The sequence below is a fragment of the Amphibalanus amphitrite genome, unplaced genomic scaffold (genome assembly GCF_019059575.1).
Source record: "Amphibalanus amphitrite isolate SeventyFive unplaced genomic scaffold, NRLGWU_Aamphi_draft 000138F_arrow, whole genome shotgun sequence".
NCBI lineage: Eukaryota > Metazoa > Arthropoda > Thecostraca > Balanomorpha > Balanidae > Amphibalanus > Amphibalanus amphitrite.
Window position 1 is genome coordinate 616,481 of NW_024881633.1, and position 17,362 is coordinate 633,842.

General features: G+C 50.0%; 2 protein-coding genes across 6 annotated transcripts; one reads left to right on the forward strand and one right to left on the reverse strand.

The window, feature by feature from the left end:
• Positions 1 to 1,105: 1,105 nt before the first annotated feature.
• LOC122382340 (venom serine protease Bi-VSP-like) lies at positions 1,106 to 12,450 on the forward strand. 2 transcript variants are annotated; one of them, XM_043367541.1, is made up of 10 exons: positions 1,143 to 1,307; positions 3,001 to 3,169; positions 3,496 to 3,620; positions 3,684 to 4,082; positions 4,591 to 4,708; positions 5,091 to 5,254; positions 10,594 to 10,728; positions 11,173 to 11,254; positions 11,569 to 11,662; positions 11,908 to 12,450. In XM_043367541.1, exons 1-10 carry the CDS (start codon positions 1,220 to 1,222, stop codon positions 12,040 to 12,042), a joined length of 1,509 nt encoding a protein of 502 aa, XP_043223476.1. In that variant the 5' UTR covers positions 1,143 to 1,219; the 3' UTR covers positions 12,043 to 12,450. The 2 variants fall into 2 exon arrangements, with proteins under 2 accessions (XP_043223475.1, XP_043223476.1); XM_043367540.1 differs by having other exon boundaries at positions 1,106 to 1,307; positions 3,496 to 4,082.
• Positions 12,451 to 12,695: 245 nt separating this feature from the next.
• Positions 12,696 to 17,203, reverse strand: LOC122382341 (ribonuclease H2 subunit A-like). Of its 4 annotated transcripts, none has more exons than XM_043367544.1 (7): positions 17,124 to 17,169; positions 16,761 to 16,947; positions 16,168 to 16,366; positions 15,819 to 15,945; positions 14,964 to 15,150; positions 13,926 to 14,049; positions 12,696 to 13,469 (listed from the first exon to the last, which is right to left on the reverse strand). In XM_043367544.1, exons 2-7 carry the CDS (start codon positions 16,900 to 16,902, stop codon positions 13,337 to 13,339), a joined length of 912 nt encoding a protein of 303 aa, XP_043223479.1. In that variant the 5' UTR covers positions 16,903 to 16,947; positions 17,124 to 17,169; the 3' UTR covers positions 12,696 to 13,336. The 4 variants fall into 4 exon arrangements, with proteins under 4 accessions (XP_043223479.1, XP_043223477.1, XP_043223478.1 ...); XM_043367542.1 differs by lacking the exon at positions 17,124 to 17,169 and adding an exon at positions 17,056 to 17,073; XM_043367543.1 differs by having other exon boundaries at positions 16,761 to 17,203.
• Between the last annotated feature and the right edge of the window lie 159 nt (positions 17,204 to 17,362).

The following is a 17,362-nucleotide window of genomic DNA, read 5'->3' on the forward strand; positions in this document are numbered from 1 at the left end:
CAGAGCAGCTCCGTGGAGTGGTGTCCGGTCGCATCTGCCGAATGTGCCGAGAGGAGGCGGACACTCGGCGGCATATGCGTCCTGCCTGGCTCTGGTGGGGCGGGGCGACGCTCAGCGCGCGTGAGCACCATCCACCCAACGGCGGCGACGCAAGACGACGGCGTGGTGGTGGCCTTTGCCGCCGGCTTCCGCGCCCAACTGAGCTGTCTGGCTACGCCCGCTTGGGGTGGCTAGAGGGAGCGGCGTCGACGACGACGAGATCACGTATGTATGATCACGACACCATTTATGTGTTTTAGTTTTAATTAATCCGCCGAGTAGACGCTCAGATACTAAGTAGGTAGGTAGGTAATAGGTATGACATTGGCCAATGTATGGACAATTCAGGTATGATCCATTTATCATAAGTCATACCAAACCATAACCAATGTGTAGGCGGAATAGTCTTGTTGACCTTTCAGGGCCACGGAAATGGGTATATAACAGGGGTGGGTACGGTATCACCTAAGGTCAACATCTTCAAAAAACGACCGATGCAGTCGCATACATTCCGGTAATTGATTGGTGTTGTGTTCGTCTTTTCGACCAGCCGTCATGGACATACAGTGACATCTCAAGGAAGATAACCCGTTACCCGAGTGACTTGCGATTCGGGTGTCCCTTCGTGTCCACAATTAAACAGTAAAGCTGTGACCTGTCCTGACCCAGTGTGACCTAAACCGAGTAAATATGGCATATGTGACCTGGTCTGGCCCCATGCGAGCCAAAGTAACATCTCTGTCAAAATTCCCGAGCCGTCTCCGCGAACCAAATGGCCCGATTTGGTTCTCCCACATGTCTTTGTTTTTAAACGTCCTATTGCCACGGGACCAACAGAAAGATGTTCCAACTTTTCTTTAGGTAGGTACTCAGCGTGCGCCGGAAAGAAAACATACCTTTTATAATGGTCGACTCTCATAAGTGTAGTGTAGGTATGTGTGCATGTGTGCATCGGGGAGAAAGGGGGGGGGGGGGCTGCTTGCCTTCAGTATAACGTCACGGTCTCGGGACGGCTGTGACGTCACGATATGGACAGTGGTCAGTGGTCAGCTGTCGCCGCGTCGGGCGGCGGAATTTCCAGGCGCGGCGCGGGGCCGGCCCGCCCGCTCGCGCAGGGCTCAGTCGCTGGACGCGGTGGCCGCTGGAGGCGGGTGGGCTGACGGTGACGACGCTCGGCACGATGGACCGCACACGGAGGATAGCCGCCCTGCTGCTGCTGGCGGCGGTGGGAGCGAGCGCCACCTTCGAGCTACCACAGTATGATCCAGGTGAGAGCGACAGTCGACACTTCTACCGTCGTCACTTCTCACCCCTGATCAGTCGCCAGTCGTCACCCAGTCACTGAAAAGCCACAAAGTCACCATGGTCTTCAAAGACTAAAAACGTTACCATTCCATAGCACTGGTAGCTGAGCTGATTCGAGGCACATTTAGGTATATATGGGTATAATATATTATCAACATGTTCAGGAAAGTCACGATAATACAGGTAAAGAACAGGACATGTTACACGGAAGGCTTCTACGGTTCAGCGGAAATATAAAAAAATACTCGGAGTCATTTTGCACTGACGCGTGTATGCCAAAGCAAATATTTAGCCTAGCACATTTTTAACAGCCGTCCATCCATTGAAAAGATATTCAGCAAACGGGAATTCCACGAGTCATAATACTAACACAATATTGGCAACCGGGATTTCCATCTTACAGGCCACGAAAGATACACATCAATCTTCTCAACACTTGCATTGACATGACCGTTTTAGTTCTTGTCGGAAGTGCTAAACCGACCAGACTTCAAGCGGGGGGGGGAGGGGACAACGGAGGAATCTGTCCTCCCAGCCAGGGTTCTCGGCCCGCCGTCCAACGACCCGAGTCGCTGCAATATTATAAATAAACACGACCGTTTCAATCCGCCCGACTGTGCACTGAGACTGCCCGGCAGTCCCGGTCACCCGCAGGGCACGAGGCAAAGGGACAAGGAGAGAAAGGCAAAACATCAGGCAGGCGCAGAGCAGGTCTCAGATGAACACAAAATATTTACTCTAAAAGGACCACACATGAAAAGGCACGGCCATGACTGCAAACTTCACCTAGCAAAGTCATGCCGCAATATTAGTCAATTCAGCTTGACCAATAGCAATGCAATGATCAGAAAACGCCTTTTGAGCAAAGAACGAATGCGCTCAAATCTCAATAGTCAATAGCGACACATGCACGGGCAAAGTGAAGCTCCAACCCAACTGATTTGCCTCGGGCCGCCCATCTTGCCGATCTCTTACAATTTACAAAGCACTAGCTTTGAGCGCTATCGCTTCAGTAGTCGTTCTCAATACTTAGAAGCGCAACTTGCAAAGTACCTATAGAATAAAAAAGGCTGACGGCTGACGGCTGTCGTTCGCCAAAGAACCGCACTTTAGTTCGATTATTCCGCGTAGTTACTTTGTAGGCTATCCGCAACACACTCGTGTCCGGCGGGACAGTCTAACCACTCAGTGAAACGCTATGCCATACGTTCCTCACCTCGGCTACGTTACGTCCCTCGCAACTCCAAAGCTCTGGGAGAGGTGTCGCCGCCAGAGCGATCGAAAAGTTAGCGGCGGTCCGACCTATGTCACAGCGCGTGTATACGACGGCTCCATAAATAAACAACAGAGTGTAACTGTGTCTGGGAGGAGCACGCCTGAATGGAGTCGGAAGGCCTTGACCGAGTAAAGTCCCGGCCCCGGGCTCGGAGTGGCGACACGCGACCGAAACGTCCGAAACTCCTTCGCTCCTGTCAACTCCTCTACTCCTGTACGTCCGGGGCTCCTGTAAATCCGGCCAGCAGTTAGCTCTTTCATCACTGATCAATACCTAATCATCTATCTCCTCATCAAATCATACTGATTACTGGATGCATGGACGATAACTGACCGTGTCTCCGTTCTCGAGCTGACTCCTCGTCGCATCTCTTTCCGCAGTGCTGGGAGATGTGTTTCCCGTGCTGGTGGAGGCCCGAAGCAGCAGTTTCCACCGGGATTGCCACCAGAAGGCCGAGTGCGTTCCCATCAGCAGCTGCCCCAAGCTCTATGAGCTGCTCAGCCTGCCCACCATTCAGAGTGTACGCAGACTGAAAGCCAGCACGTGCAGGTGAGTCGCGGCTGGGCGCGACGGAATGCCAATGGGCGCCGGGCACGAGGATGGGGCGACACACGCCATAGGTACAGTGCAACCGATGAGGTATTAATTCCCCCGAGAAAAGAATAATGTAAAACTGAACGCGAGTAAATGTTTCAAATCGGTTAAGATATTCCTTATGTTTATGTCGTCGGACAAAGGTCCATCTACAAATCGGGTGCACCACTGATACCCATTACCCATACCTGACAACACAGGCACTGAAGCAGGGACCAATGATTTGAGCACAAAGCCCCGTATACAGCCATGTTTCAGCTGTCACCCCGTCTGTCCGGCAGGATAGTGGACAGGAAACCATTCGTGTGCTGCTATAAAAACGATATACTTCCATCCCCCGAGCAGCCGCCCTCAACTGAAGACGAAACGGGGACTCCGAAAACCGACACAAGGCAAGAGCAGCCACCTGCTGAGCCCGAGCAGCCGGCTGTTGAACCCGAGCAGCCGCCGGCAGAACCACAGCAGCCGGCTGCTGAGCCCGAGCAGCCGCCTGCTGAGCCCGAGCAGCCGTCTGCTGAACCCGAGCAACCGGCTGCTGAGCCAGAGCAGCTGCCCGCTGAGCCAGCCTCGACACCATCAGAAGCCGTTGACACAGCTGTAGCACCAGCTGAAGCACCTGCCGACCCAGTACCGGAGCCAGCGGAGGCGCCCGCCAACGCGTCTTCAGCCGCCGAGGAGGGCGAACTAGTGGCGCGGTTCTTCTCGTCCAGTGATCCCAGCCAAGAGGTGCACGAGGAGCTGGACTACCTGGATGAGCACGAGGAATTCCACGAGTGCGGCTTCGGCAGGCTGGCCACGCGCATCTTCGGCGGTGTCGAAGCGCTTCCCCACAGCTGGCCGTGGATCGCCGTGCTCGGCTACGGCTTCGGTACGTAATAACACCCGACAGCGGGTTGTTGATCGCCGTGCTGGGCTATGGCTTCGGTACGTAATAACACCCGACAGCGGGTTGTTGATCGCCGTGCTGGGCTATGGCTTCGGTACGTAATAACACCCGACAGCGGGTTGTTGACCGCCGTACTCGGTTATAACTTCGATACATATAGAAACATTTGAAAACGGACCAAGTCCAAAGATCGCCATAAAACGGACCAAGTCCAAAGATCGCCATATTCGGCTATGTCTTCGGTATGTAGGGCAGCCAGGTTTCAACATTATCAGGGCACAATAATTACATATATGAAAATCAGCCAAGTCAGGGCATCAAATGAAGCCATAAATCAGTTGGCGAACGGGATGCGTGCAAATGGAATGTATGTCTTATGGGTTAGTTCACTCATCGAAATGCTATGATGAGACTCACTAATAGATGCCATGTGACCTCTCCATGACCCAGAGCGACTCAACCGTCCCCGCAACCCGTCTCTGACCGTCAGTGCCTGAGGACGTGTATTGGGCGTGCGGCGCCACGCTGGTCGGACCCCGGCACGTGGTTACGGCAGCCCACTGCGTCACGGAGGAGACCGCCGACGGCCTGCAGGTGGTCACGGACCTGTGAGTGGCGCCCTGGTGGGGTCCCGAGACTGAACAGCTGGTGGTAGACGCCAACGGGCCGCGTACCATGCCTTCAGGCAGGGCGACCGCTAGCATCGTAACGGACACTGACAGGATGCCTATATAAATATGAGACAACGAAGAAGAAATAAAGAGAAACAAAGATAAGACAATGAGTCGAGACAACATGATAGATGCCTTCACGATCTCTATTCAAAGCAGAATATGTTTACAATAAGAATATTTTAATCGTCTTACAGCCTGATTGATCTATAGTGAGCTTCCTCTCAACACATCAGTTTCTACTTAACCAGTAGCTTTGTTCTTTGCAATCACCCTGTGGGTCATAGAGGCGTTTGACATCCCACTACCGCGTCGCCAGCCAGCGGGTTCGTCTGGGCGAGCACGATCTGTTCAACGACAACGACGGGCCCGTGGTGGACGCCATCCCGGAGCGGATCATCGTGCACGATAACTACACCGGTCGGCCCGAGTATAGCAACGACATCGCCCTCATCCGACTGGACAGGAGGGTCAACTACACAGGTAACCGCCGCTGTAAGAACTCAGCAAGGTCAATGTTATGACTTAATAATCCATGTTTCTTTGTCGCATTTTATTCCCACTCTTTTCTCAGTTCCACACACTGATTTTCCTAAATTTTGAATGTAAAAGTAAAGCACGTGAGTACATGTATGTTGGCCTGATTAACGGAGGTCTGACATTATTGCGAATATGTAAATAATATGATACTTTGTAACACTCTCGCACCCTTAAAAAAATGAACTGCACTTCCTGCTCAGTAGTACTAAGACATAACAAAGTCCTTGAGCCACCATGGTTGACGACAGGTCCTCCCTGCCCTGGTCACCGCCTTTGGAGAAGCTTGGGTAGCAGGTGGCGGTTGTGGCGGTACACCTTCTGGCTGCTTCAGCTGTTTTGCGGATGGGTGAGGGCTGCTCTGGCCTCTAGTGTCTTGTGTTTCGGGGATTCCTGGAGGATCTGAGGATCCTTGTTGTTCCTCCAATGCAATTTCATCTGCTCTAGGATTAGGCAGACTTGAGGATGCTTGCGGAGGCGGTGGACATAAGTCAAGATGTTTGCTCATGCTCCGATGTTTTGACTTGTCACCGCAATCTTGCTCCTTCTTCGAGTCCTTGGAGGGCAGGAGTAGGAGCTGTCCCGCATGCCTTGACCAGACCAGCCCTTCCACTGTGACTTGGTAAGACACTGGACCGGTTCGGCCTATCACCTTTCCCTTTTTCCATTTTTGTCCTCCTGCGTAGTTCCTGACCAGAACTTCATCTCCAGCTTCATACTCGGGTAGTCTTTGGCTGTGACGTAGCATCTGGCTAGCTTGGGCATTCATGACCTTTTCTTCAGTGCGGGGCTTCAGCAAGTCCAGCCTCGTCCTCATCTTTCTTCCGGTCATGGCCTCTGCTGGTGCCACCCCTGTTGTGGTGTGAGGAGTATTGCGGTACTGCAGGAGAAAAGAGGCCAGCTGAAGGTCAAGTGGACGCTGGTCCCCTCCGCTCAGGTGAGCCTTCAGGCTGTTCTTTACCGTTTGCACCAGACGCTCAGCCAATCCATTGCTTTGCGGTCGGTATGGCGATACTCTGATGTGTTTGACTCCTTGTTTTGTCAGGAAATCTTCAAAGTCTTTTGAGGTTAGCTGGGTGCCATTATCTGTCACCAACTGAACTGGATTTCCCCATCTGGCGAATATCTTTGCCAGTTCGGTGATCGTACTCTGAGTTGTGATGTCCTTCATCATTATAACTTCTGGCCACTTGGAATGGCTGTCTACAACCACCAAGAAGTAACTTCCTCTGAATGGCCCTGCAAAATCCAGATGAACTCGATCCCAAGGTCTCGATGTGCGTTCCCATGGATGGAGAAACACTGCTGGGTGCTCGTTCTGTACGGACTGACATCCTGAACAGGACTTAACCATTTCTTCAATGTCACGGTCAATATTCGGCCACCAGACATAACTGCGAGCCAGCATTTTCATCTTTGTGGCCCCTGGGTGACTCTCATGCAGCTCAGCCAGCACTGCTTTTCGGAGGCGGCTTGGTATCACGGCTCGGCTGCCCCACAGGATACAGCCATTGTTGAGGGACAACTGCGCTCTTTTGTTTGCATAGGGCTGCGCTTCCCTGCTGTAGGACGACTCAGTGTTTGGCCATCCCCTGTGTAAATGCTCTGCAACTTCTGACAGGACTGGATCTCTGTTGGTTTCACGCTGCAGGTCTCTGGCGCTGAGTGGCGGCATGTTTTCTATCTGCTCGAGAAAACATACAGTGGCTTCATCTGGGCCGTTTCGGGTTCCGGTTGGCTTGTCGTAAGGAAGACGGGACAGAAAATCTGCCATGGGTATTTCCTCTGCCTTCCGGTGCTCAACTTCGTAGCTGTATGCCGCTAACAGCAGCGCCCATCGATGCATTCGCGCTGTGGCTAGGGCTGGTACCTCTGATTTGGGCCCGAATATCGAGCTTAGTGCCTTGTTGTCGGTGACTAAAGTAAATCTTCTGCCCCACAGGTACTGCTTGAAGCGGGTTACTCCAAAGATGACTGCTAGTCCTTCTCGATCGAACTGGGAGTAGGCTTTCTCGGCTTTGGTGAGGCTTCTGGAGGCGAAACGGACCGGTCGCTCCGTCCCGTCTGTTCCAACCTGCATCAACACGGCTCCTACGCCGTGCGGGCTAGCGTCCGTAATGAGCCTTACGGGCCGGCATCCGTCATAATGTGCCAGTACTGGTGCTGAAGCAAGTCTCTTCTTGAGCTCGCTAAATCCCTGCTCTTCTGTAGCTGTCCATCGCCACTTTTCTCTCTTCTGTAGAAGCTTGTATAGCGGCGCAGCCACTGACGACATGTCCGGTATAAATCTTGCATAGAATGTGACTGCTCCGAGAAAACTTCTCAATTCGCTTGTGTCTCGCGGTGGCGGTGCATGTAACACCGGGTCGATCTTTTCTTTCACCGTTTGGACTCCCGCAGCGCTGATCTCCACTCCTAAGTACTGGACCGACGACAGCAGGAACTTGCATTTGGCCTGCTTCAAGACCAGCTTCCAGCTTCTCAGTCTTTGCAGAGTCTGGTCCAGCCTCTTGAGTGCCTCTTCCTTCGTAGCTCCAGCCACCAGAACATCATCCAGGAAACACATTGTTCCTGGTGAGTTTTCCAAAATTTTCTCCATGGCCCTCTGAAATGTAGCAGGAGCCGAGGATATTCCATAGGGGAGCCGTTTCATTTTTAACAGTCCTCGCGGTGTGTTCAACACCGTAAACTTTTGGCTCTCTTCATCCATCTTCATTTGCAGATATGCGGTGCTGAGGTCGAGCTTGCTGAAATACTTCATTCCAGCCAGTTTTGGTAGCATATCTTCCAGGTTGGGCATCGGGTGCTGTGGTACGTCGAGCTGCTTATTGACAGTGTGTTTATAGTCTCCACACAGCCTCACTCCGCCGCCTGGTTTTGGAACAACGACTAGCGGCGTAGCCCAGTCGGAATATTCAATCCGCTCAGCAATGCCCATCTTCTCCCACTTTTTAAGCTCTTCATCGACGGCGTCTTGAAGGGCGTACGGAACCGGTCTTACTTTCCTAAAGACTGGCTCGGCGTCATCTTTGAGCTTCAGCTTCGCTGTCAGATCGGCCATCTGTCCAAGCTCGTCTTTGAACACTTCCTGGTTGTCTGCTAGCACTTTCTTGAGTGTCAGCCGGGAACCGCCGTCTGTTTCCAGTTGGTTCACCGTATCGGTGCGCATCACAAGTCCCAGGAGCTCCGCGGTGGTTCCGCTTAACAAGGACACATCACCGTGCGCCGCAATGATCCAGCAGCTGAGTGCTTCCTTTCCTCCGACTTGGCTTCGTGCCAGGAATTCTCCATCGAGCTTCAGTGCTTCTTTGGTGCCGTAGGGCAGAAGCCGTCTGCTTGTTTTTGTCGCCTTTACACCTTTCAGCTTCTTGAAATCTTTTCGGGTGATAATATCGACGGACGCGCCTGTGTCGACCAGAACTTGGATTTTGGTATTTTCGATCAATATTTCAGTCAGTCCCTGTTTCAGCTTTTCTTGGATGGGCTTCTTCGGTCTGGTGGAGAAAACCAGCTCATCTTCACCCTGTTCAGCGCTTTCTTCTTGTAGGTGGTTTACCCGTCTTCTAGGTTCCAGAGTTGTCTGTGGCTGCCGTGTCTGAGTAGACCAGCAAGCCCTGGCAAAATGATTTTTGCCGCCGCACTTGTGACAGGTCTGACCCTTCGTTGCGGTACAGGCGTTTGAATTATGCCCTCTTCGTCCGCACCGAGTGCAGGCAGGAATTCCGCTTCCGGCGGTAGTTCGCTGTCCCTGTCCGTTGAATGGCTTGGATGGAGCTCGATATTTCTGTCGAACTCTGTTGACGTTTTCGTTTTGTGGCTCAGACTGCTCAGTTTCTGGACTGGGGTCCTTCTCTTTGCCGTTCTTCTCTTGAAGTTTTTGGCATTGGGTCCGTACTTGGAGATAGGACTCCCATATTTTTACCGCGTCTTCTGTAGTCAGTTTATGGGCTTCGAGCAGACGAACTTGCAAAGTCTGATGGGGACATCTTGCTATGAGTATATCCCGGATCATTTCGTCTCTCTGTTCCCTCGAGAAATTGCATTTATCTGCTTGCTTTCTCAGACGCACAACAAAATCTCGGACGTTCTCGTCGTTATCAGTCATGTTCATGCTATGAAAGATATTTCTCTCGTAAATCGTTCGGACCTGTGGCTTTAACAGCGATCGCAGCTGCTGCTTGGTACGCTCGTACTCATCGGTTCCCTCTAAATTATTTTCGTAGACCGTGTCGATGTCTTTCAGCCGCTGCTGTATGTCGGTTCCAAGTAGATGTAGCATCAAAGCTCTTTTCCGTTTTGGTTCCTCGATCCCAAGCGCACATAAATAGATTTCAAAGGAATCTATCCACATGTCAAAGTCCTCTCCCTCCCTATATTTCTGAGGGGCATCTACACTTAATGCCATTTTAATTTCCGTTACGTTACCTACTTTTAGTAGCGTTAACGTTACGTTAATCGGCGCTCTAAGTTTACGTTACTTTATAACGTTAAATTCATCTCATCCTTGTCGCCATTATGTTATGACTTAATAATCCATGTTTCTTTGTCGCATTTTATTCCCACTCTTTTCTCAGTTCCACACACTGATTTTCCTAAATTTTGAATGTAAAAGTAAAGCACGTGAGTACATGTATGTTGGCCTGATTAACGGAGGTCTGACATTATTGCGAATATGTAAATAATATGATACTTTGTAACAGTCAACTACACAGATAACAGGAGGGTCAACTATACAGGTAACAGGAGGGTCAACTATACAGGTAACACACATCAGGAGGCTCAACTACACAAGTAACACACGACATCGGGAGGGTCAAGTGCACAGGTAACTAACAACTGCCCTCACCGGCTGGATAGGAGGGTCAACTACACAGGTAAACGCCGCCCGTAGGAAGGTCAGGTACACAGGCAACCGCCGCCCTCATCCGACTGGACAGGAGGGTCAATCAGACAGGTAATAAACAAACCACTTCCATGAAGATCAGCTGCATAACCTGTCAATTACAGTAACAGCTGACGAAACCCATCGATCTTTAAAAGGGAAAATGTTAATCGGACAAATGTAAGGAAAATGAGCTAAATATCGCTTCTTCCAGGAACACCGAACAGATTATCATGTAACCTAACCACAGCTACTGCATTGTTGTTATGAACTTTGCACAGGAACAGTGAACACTGAGAACACCCTATCGAAAAACGACAGTCTTTGGATGAAACGAACTTTCGCTTCCTCCTACCACAAAGTGAACTCCGCGATTCCTGACTTGCCTGTACGCCCATTGCAGAGAACATTTCGCCGGTGTGTCTGCCGGGAGTGCTGCGTCCACCGGTGGAGATACCGAGCGAAGACCAGCCCGCCGCCGCCGTCACACCGAATGCCGAGGAGAACGAGTTCATAGTGTCCGGATGGGGCAGCGACGGTAAGTTTGTCCGGTATGAACCGGACAATGCCGGTACTTCCACGGGTGAGATATTTATGGATGAAATGACATGGCTTATGGATGGAACAGTGATTGATGTTCCTCGCAACGTATGCATATGTATTATCATTGTATGTCATGGGTTGTGTTTTTGTCTCACACTGCCATTTCTTGATTGCCACCGGTCGTGGGAGGGTGGGGGCGCAGGGGGTGGGAGGGAGGAAGCGGTCACACATTGACATGACACATGTATCTATTGATGTGTTTGTGTCCCACTGTGACCTGCTAGTGATGTGCCTGTGTCCCATTGTGACCTGTGTACCGCCACTGGCAGGGGTGCGTCACGGCACCAACCGACTGAGGGAGTTAGCGGTCACAAATGTGTCTACTTATGTGTCTAGCTATGTGTTTGTGTCCCACTGTGACCTGTATCGTTACCGGCAGGGGTGCGTCACGGCACTGACCGGCTGAGGGAGGTGACCGTCACACAGGTGAACGGCACAGTCTGCAGACAACACTTCGGCAGGTAACCGACGACATTTCGATAGATACCGAGGGGCGCAATCTGATTTATTCAGTGTCCGGTATTCAGTTCTTCAAACGACAAATTATTCTAGAGCAGCAACCAACGATGACTGATCGTATTGTCGTTATGTGCTGCCCCTCAATGCTGGTGCCCGTTCTTATTTGCTATGGGAGTGTGTACTATGTCGGGAATAAAACACGCACGCTTAGTCAGTTGAGAGTTCTTATCTCAATCACTGGCTATGACAGTGGACAGTGAGATATCGTATCAGGTTATTTCCATCGCCCCTGACAGTCTGGCTACGTTCTTTCCAGGTTCGGTATCCCGGTGCGGGACACCATTCAGCTGTGTGCCGGAGGCCAGGGCGTCGACAGCTGCAGCGGAGACTCCGGAGGGCCACTCATACAGGTCAGTTACGTAGATCAGACTAGCTGACCAACGACCCCTAATACAGGCCTGTAGCGGCTCCGTCGGGCCCTTATACAATATACAGCTCAGTGGCGAGATAAAATATACACCGCATGCATGAGTTTACGCATATTAATTGTGTACGAATATCTACATGGTATTGATGCGTGAATGTATGTCAGCAAGCCCTCGATATGTAATGTGCCCACGTATGTATCATCCCTTCCCCCTGGTGTGACCCCCAGGACACGGGCATGCAGTACGAGCTGGTGGGCGTGGTCAGTCTGGGCGGGGTCATCTGTGGAGGTCAGATCCCCGGCCTGTACACGCGCGTGCAGGCCTACACCGAGTGGATGGCCGCCATCATGGCGGAGGTGTAGAAGACGGGGCGGAACGCTGCGACAACTCATCACAGAGGCGTGCGGGGAGCGTGTGGATATCGCATATTGCGGATTAAACAGGGGCTGACCCGCATTGTGTCAGTGAGGTGTCAGTGACGTTTTGGAAATATCAGTGAGTAATATTGAGAAACCAGTGCGGATATCGTAATGACCAAGATACTTATGTATCTAATGACCAAACATCGATAGCTATCGACGATATTCGTTATAATGCGTCAAGTATAGTCATTTTTGTACTGAAAAAGAAATCTTGATAAAATGGCTCTATCGTAAATAGTTAGACACAATTCGTGTCATAGGCATGTCGCCAAAAACTGTAAATGATGGCTGAAACGTATCTTGTGTGAGACTTCAATGGGGTTACATGAAATACAAAAGATGTACGAAGTGCTGGACTATACGGGACTGATGAGGAAACTATTGCCGCCTGTCACCATACATCTATTGTGAGTCACACGGAGGAAGTTTATGAACGACAGAGGTTGACGTGCAGTTGAGCAGCGAATAAAACAACTACTGGACGATACAGTACCACCATCAGCAAGTGCGTCCACTTCCGGCGAAAATACGATGCTTGCGAGGAAAATTCAAAATAATATCAGCTTTACTAGGTAGTGCGTAAAAAGTCATAATTAAAAGGAAAATGTATTCACGAATTTTAGGTAAGGGATGACTGTTTGAGTCTTAGAAAGTTGCTTCCTCAGTCTACCTCGAAGATGGGATCCTGGCAAGCTTTGTACATTACAGCAGATAAAAGGGTGACCCGCTCCTTGGCACAAACTACACAGTTGACAGTACACATACCTACGACATATCTGCATTGACATTGTACTGGGGAAGCCCAAGAGTTTCATCGGCCCTCTCATCATTCTGCCCCTTTCACGGCATGTTCACACTGTTACAGTGGTTTGTCTGTCCTCTAAATTCCGGTCTGTCTACTTCCAGTCTGTCCAGTGTCCACTGCCATAGTCTGTCCACTTCCAGTCTGTCCACTGCCAGTCTGTCCATTTCTAGTCTGTCCACTGCCATAGTCTGTCCAGTTCCAGTTTGTCCACCGCCATAGTCTGTCCACACTTGTGTCTCTGTCAACGTTTCGCAGTGCTCTGTTCATGTCAGTCCGTCCACGTCTCAGTTCATTCACGTCCATCCACTTTCCAATCTGCCCCAAACCACCGCGGAATCCTAACCCACTAGCCTAGAGCACTGTGACCGCTCCCGAGCGGCCGCGAACCGACCTTCCGTAGCGGAGGACGCGTCCCGACATGTAGACGCGCTACAGCGGCGCCGCCGGTTTTAGCCGACACTCGGTGAAGAACACATGCCGCTGTGCCGATCCGCCACCGAAGAACGAGGCTACGGAGGGGGTGTTTTGCACCGCCTCGTCCATCTCTTCATCAGACTCCTCCCTGAGCAGACAGGAGGTTGTGAAATTAGACACCGGCCTGACACACGCATGACGTGAAAAGTGATAGAAGTCAGCGTCAGCCTGATGAGCCTGACATACGATGAACTCTTTTAAAGAAAAAAGTAGAGAACTAGTTTTTATCGACACCTGCCTAATAACAAAGACTGCGTTTTGAAACTTACAAGTGTACCGGCTATATGAAGAGGGTAAAATTGTCACCGAACAATACAACAGGGAGTGTTTAATCAAGCTAGGAAATTGAACACCCACAAATTTACAGGTATAAACAATGGAAGACATGGACTGGTGAATGGGGAACGATTCACTAGTGCACGGGCTACTACGTTCAAAACAGCGCCGTACAAGATACATGTTCAAGAATAATACAACCCCGTTTCATTCTCAATCACAAAACAGTACAATAAGGCAGATTTGACCCCAGCTGACGCCCACTTACCATTGTACTCCGACGGCAGACTTGTCGAGCAGCGTCTGACAGGTGGACCAGCTGAATCGCACCAGACTGGGGAACCCGAACACGGGGTCCATGCCCTCCGCCAGGAAACGCTTCGTCTGAGGGTCTGGCGACAGAGAACTCCGTCAAGAAAACAAATGATATGAAGGACGAGACGTCACGGCGGCGAAAGAAAGAAAACCAAATATATGATTGGACGTATTCAAACGATAAGCCGCGCAGACCGTGGGGTGAGTAGGCTATGAGCACATGGTGACGAGGCAGAAAATTGCGTCAGATCATAACATTTCATTTTTCTTCTCATTATGAAAAGGTTGTAACCACTGTAACCAGTTCATACCAACTTTTTCACATAAGCTGTGACAAGACAGCTAAAAAGATACACTATTTATTTCGATTAAAGGGACTATCCCACCTTTAACATGGGGTTTGAGTTGAGATAGCCAAGTTTGCGGCGAGGTTCAGAAACCACTATCTATCTAGGTTGCAACCCCCGCGGCCTCTTGGTGTTGAAGAAATTCGTTCCCTTCATTTGAAAATGGGCCTTGTACAAGGCCCTATCTTCAACATGGAGCGACCGTTAGTGTGACGTCACCTCGTTTAGTCATTCTGATTTAAATGGGTTTGTTCGTTGAAAAATCGCTTAAAACTTGGTCTGAACTTTGTTGTGGTGCCTACAGAGTAAAAAGAATCAGCTTTATGACAGTAATGTGGCCTGGGGAAGGAGGTAATTTTGGGCTGTGACGTCACATATTTGAAAGTTTCTGTTTGGAATATGGGAAGCCTAAGATGTTTAATGAAAAATAAATGCCAGAACCGTGTTCCTGGTCATCCAATCTATAAAGTCGGGCACAATTTAACTGGTTTTAACAACATTTTAGAAGGTGGGATAGTCCCTTTAACTTCAAACACCCGCCAAAAACCATCTAAATGTGCGCTCCCCAACATCCACGCAAGCCGTCATGTCAGCGTACGGGCCGGCCCATCCCAAACGCCACACTGCCAGCGCCGCCAACTGACCTGCCGGGTAGCCGCTGCCCAGTTTGGTGACGTCCATCGGCACCGTCTCGGGGCATCGCCAGGTCTCCAGGGCACGGTCGCGCACCACCTTGGCGCAAATACTGGCCGCCGAGACGGTGGGGAAAAGGGCGTCGGCCTTCTTGCTGACTGTTATCTGCAGACCCGGAAAACGAGCCTCCAGCTTGGCCTGCCGGCAGAGCGGAGGTGCTGAAGAGGATAACAGTGTATGGGAAGCATGGTGCGATACATGAGTTTTTATTGCCCCGGAAATGATGACCTTTCCATGGTCACGTGACCCTATTTCACGGCATGCCGCTAGCGCTCACTGGGGCTATTGCGCTTTCGGTTTACACGGAAACATCTATATATGTACTTCATTGTGAGCGTCCAAGTTTCACAATGAAAATGGTTGTTTCGATGGAAACCGAAGGCGTAATAGCAGCGCGTGCCGTGAAACAGGGCCCAGGACGAGCCGCCCTGTATAGACTGCCTGGGAGCGCTCGTGCGCCGCCCGGGGTGGGGCGTGACCGGATCAAGTCGGTCGCCCAGCCCGCCTCAGTGACCTGATCCGCTGTGGGGGCAGGGCGGGGCTCGTCCAGAGTGAGCTGTTCGGAGCATTCGTAGATTCTAACAGTGGGTGAGAAGTTACGAAGCCATGACGGGCGAGCGGCGGATCTATCCTGTTACTCGCGTGGTCAGCCAGAGGCAACTACGCGTTTCTACGACAAACTTTTTTCAAGTGAATCACATCAACCGCAAATACACCATCTCTCCCGTTTATCCAACCGAGCACTTCCCCAGGCAATCAGACAGCATTATAGCGACACAGCCCCCACCAGCTCCCTTCTATCGCACCTGGTATTTCTCCGGCGGACCGACAGTGTCGACAAACACCTGGGTCACATTGACGCCGGCCTCCCGCGCTCGGCTGATGAGTGCGATCGCCGCGTCGTGCGACATCCAGTTCAGGTTGTACTTGGCTCTATGAGAAATGGAGATAAAGAACAGATGATTTGGAGTACCATTGGTGAGGATCCATTAGCACCACATCACTTTTTACACAATATCAACATCCCCAGAAAGGGAGGTTTGACCTTTCAACTACTGCTTAGACCATAACAAATAAAATAGGCAAACATTTTCAGGGATGAGGATGGCTGAAGGACACCAGCCAGTGTAACTTGTAAGAATATCGTACCATTACCTTCTAAACATATTTTGAGATATGAAGCTAGGAGACAGGATTTCTACCTCCCAGCCAATGAAATCAGCATTTTCATTGATCAGAGTGAGCAGTTTCTCCCTCTGGTCAAGGCTCAACGTCTTGGAGTCTGCACACTTCAGCGATTTCAGATCTTCCAGCTTGCTGATGGGACAGTAGGCACAGCCATAGACCATGGGCCCTGTAAAACAAATTAAAACTGTAGCAAAATGACACTTGAATAATTACAAATATAGGCAATCAAATGCAGACCAAAAAGGACTCAACACAAAAATACAGACTTTGCATCATTATTACTTTGCAGTATACCTAATAAGTACATCATTTGATAAGAAGGTAGGGATTAAATTACAATTTCACTTGCTATTCTCCAATCTATGCAAGCTCGACATTACCTTTTTCATTGAAAATGAATAACTGAATATTATAAAAGTGTATGCATAGATCTGATAAAAATATAAAGCTGAGAACCTGTCAAAAATATGAAAAAAACACAGAAAGCAGCAAGGAATTAACCCACATTTTGCCTAAAATAATGCCCATTTTTCATAATGATTCAAAGGATTCAAACTTACCCAAAACAGGACCTCTCCCTGCTTCATCTATTCCAATCATGCATGGTTCAGATTTGCAGATAGCCGGAATATCTGATGTGATCAAATATTTACCAGTGCTGCCACCCTTCGCAAACTCTGCTATCTTTTCCCCGATGTTCATTGTATTTAGGTTCACTGAGGCCCACCGCTCAAGCAGCAAAGGTACCTATATGGATCAATAATGGGATTATGGTATACAATTTATGAGTTCTAAAACAAAAAGGGCAGAAGTATCAACATAAATGATTAGAGATTTTAGAAACTCGTTGAGTACAGGTTGAATCCAAAAATGGAAAAGTTATCGATATAAACCCGACACAGACAACAGCGCACCGACGATACGTTTTAGGGCCCAAGGTATACCAATATAAAAACACTTCAGGGCATTGATAACGAGCGGGCGATCGAGCTTGACGACGGAAGACCCGCGCATTTTGCGCGACTCCTGTTCGAAAACATTTCACAAGCGAGTGCTAGCGGTATCAGTAAGAGGACGTCAGAGATTCAGACAAAAATAAAGGTAGATTTCAAACACTTCGACACATTTTATGACCAAAAAAATGTTTAAGTATCTCTTTTGA

What these genes read in the sequence shown, in the direction of transcription:
- LOC122382341 (XM_043367543.1), bottom strand. Translation starts at nt 16,902, where the DNA reads ATGAACATCGGGGAAAAGATAGCAGAGTTTGCGAAGGGTGGCAGCACT. An exon ending in AGGGAGAGGTCCTGTTTTGG is followed by an intron (nt 16,367 to 16,760) that starts GTAAGTTTGAAT and finishes TTTGTTTTACAG; the next exon opens with GGCCCATGGTCTATGGCTGT. An exon ending in GTCCGCCGGAGAAATACCAG is followed by an intron (nt 15,151 to 15,818) that starts GTGCGATAGAAG and finishes CTCTGCCGGCAG; the next exon opens with GCCAAGCTGGAGGCTCGTTT.
- LOC122382340 (XM_043367540.1), top strand. Translation starts at nt 1,220, where the DNA reads ATGGACCGCACACGGAGGATAGCCGCCCTGCTGCTGCTGGCGGCGGTG. An exon ending in CAGGAGGGTCAACTACACAG is followed by an intron (nt 5,255 to 10,593) that starts GTAACCGCCGCT and finishes CGCCCATTGCAG; the next exon opens with AGAACATTTCGCCGGTGTGT. An exon ending in CCGGAGGGCCACTCATACAG is followed by an intron (nt 11,663 to 11,907) that starts GTCAGTTACGTA and finishes TGTGACCCCCAG; the next exon opens with GACACGGGCATGCAGTACGA.